Source organism: Sinocyclocheilus grahami, unplaced genomic scaffold, assembly GCF_001515645.1.
Source record: "Sinocyclocheilus grahami isolate Dianchi unplaced genomic scaffold, SAMN03320097.WGS_v1.1 scaffold17101.1, whole genome shotgun sequence".
NCBI lineage: Eukaryota > Metazoa > Chordata > Actinopteri > Cypriniformes > Cyprinidae > Sinocyclocheilus > Sinocyclocheilus grahami.
In genome coordinates, this window is record NW_015516443.1 from 2,818 (window position 1) to 4,639 (window position 1,822).

Sequence of the window (1,822 nt, forward strand, 5' to 3'; positions counted from 1 at the left end):
AAACGGTATGAGTTGATTGTGGTCGAAAGAGGGAAAAAAACGTTTGCTGTTGACGCAAATAACACGGGGCTACTTGATAGGAGCAGTTTTGGGCGGTTTGCTTATGCGAATGGGCGCACTGTTCTCTGATTGGTTTGAAGTCGACTTAACTTCTATAAGCCCCACCCCCTGTTTTTATATATAATTGCAGTAGAATGTGAAGCTTACACTAAACACTCAAGACATTCACAGGGTTCACTAGGTGAAATGGTTGTTCTGGTCAAACCAAGTCCTCAGTTGGGCAGCAAAGCAATGGATGGAAATCAGCACAAAGTTGAGGCCAATGTTCTGCTGCTTGGAGCAGAAAATGTTGGGAAGTCAGGTGAGCACAAAACTGAACTTGACTTTGAATGCAGAGAATTCTGTCATGTTTATATGGTCTATTTGTTAAGCTTGCAAATAATAATATATTATATTTATTTGTTTGCAGCCCTCACTGTGCGATTTCTCACCAGAAGGTTCATCGGAGAATATGGGGATATCGGTATGTCAAGTGAGATTTACTATAATACCATTCATAATAACATACAAGCTATATGTTGTTTATGAACGATGAGTATTTATTAATTTCACTATGCTCTCTTTCAGAATCAATATACAGTCATATCGACAAAACAGATGGGCGAGAGATAGCCTTAAACATTTGGGACTCACTGTATCCACAGGTATGTGTATTTTGTTTGAAATATTTGTGCTTCAATATTAGAATGTATGAAGAGGCCAAATTGTGAGATAAAAATTCATTTATACAGTTTTTTTGCATCATGCTTTCCTGTTCAAGTTAGTAAGTGTGATTTGACCCTCTAAATCCTGTCACCTCCAGAGCTGCGAAACAACTGAATCCATCAGTGACAAGCAGCTGCAGTGGGCAGACGGTGTGATCCTGGTCTACAGCATCTGTGATCGCTCCAGCTTTGAGGTGGTCCGGCAACAGGTGCAGCTCATCCGGCAGACTAGGAAGCTGCCTGCATCTGCCCCGATCATCATCGTGGGGAACAAGCAAGACCTGCTGCATCAGAGAGCCGTGTCGAGCGAGGAGGGCAGACTGTTCGCCCTCTCGGCAGACTGCGGCTTCTTCGAGATCTCAGCGGCTGAAACCTACCACGGTGTGCTGCTGGTTTTTCACGAAATCCTGGACCTCATCAAGGAGTCCAGAGCACTTAAAAAGGGGATGGTCGGAATCATGGGTATAGTCAGAAGTGTGTCCGCAGTGTTTGGAAAGAAACGCGAGTGAAGAACTGTCGAAGATGATGAGCAAGATGAAGATATGGGGCCCCTGGCAGCCTAGCATCTAAATAGCTGAGGAGAGGACCCCGGCCGATGGGTTTTTGGGGCCGAAGGGAGTCACTTTCACCTTATTAACCTTCATGGATGGTGGAAGGAAAAAGAGTAAAAAGAGAGCATGTTAGAAGTTCAGAGCCCAGCTTTATGGTGAAGAAAAGTAGATGAAGTTTGTTACAGCAAGGTGATAAAAGATATGCTGAAGATAAGTGATCCTGGGCTTTGATGCAAGTTGGTCACTGGGTATGTGTATCAAAATGAACCAAGAGACAGTCCGGATCTGTTGTAGTCCTTGCCATTTGTCACAGAATGATTCTTCAGCTCTGAACAGATGATTTAGACAAATTCAAGTGAGCTTCTGCTTTGGATTACAGATGCCTGAAATGTAGAGATGGACTGAATTGTTCCATTATGAGTCTCCACTGACATTTAGATCTGAATTATTAAATGTGGGAATTGGGAGGAGACTATGTGTAGTAAAATGTATATAGATATTTTATAT

The 1,822-nt window shown here is 42.8% G+C and overlaps 1 protein-coding gene across 2 annotated transcripts; it reads left to right on the plus strand.

The window, feature by feature from the left end:
* Window positions 1–68: 68 nt before the first annotated feature.
* Window positions 69–1,800, plus strand: LOC107579407 (ras-related and estrogen-regulated growth inhibitor-like protein). 2 transcript variants are annotated; one of them, XM_016265242.1, is made up of 4 exons: window positions 69–361; window positions 470–523; window positions 628–704; window positions 863–1,800. In XM_016265242.1, the coding sequence occupies exons 1-4, from the start codon at window positions 247–249 to the stop codon at window positions 1,271–1,273; spliced, it is 657 nt and encodes a 218-aa protein (XP_016120728.1). In that variant the 5' UTR covers window positions 69–246; the 3' UTR covers window positions 1,274–1,800. The 2 variants fall into 2 exon arrangements, with proteins under 2 accessions (XP_016120728.1, XP_016120727.1); XM_016265241.1 differs by having other exon boundaries at window positions 69–523.
* Window positions 1,801–1,822: the final 22 nt, after the last annotated feature.

Bases quoted from the DNA above. Each gene is read 5' to 3' on its own strand.
- LOC107579407 (XM_016265241.1), top strand. From the start codon at position 247: ATGGTTGTTCTGGTCAAACCAAGTCCTCAGTTGGGCAGCAAAGCAATG. The intron at 524-627 runs GTATGTCAAGTG...GCTCTCTTTCAG, and splicing joins CGGAGAATATGGGGATATCG to AATCAATATACAGTCATATC. The intron at 705-862 runs GTATGTGTATTT...TGTCACCTCCAG, and splicing joins GGGACTCACTGTATCCACAG to AGCTGCGAAACAACTGAATC.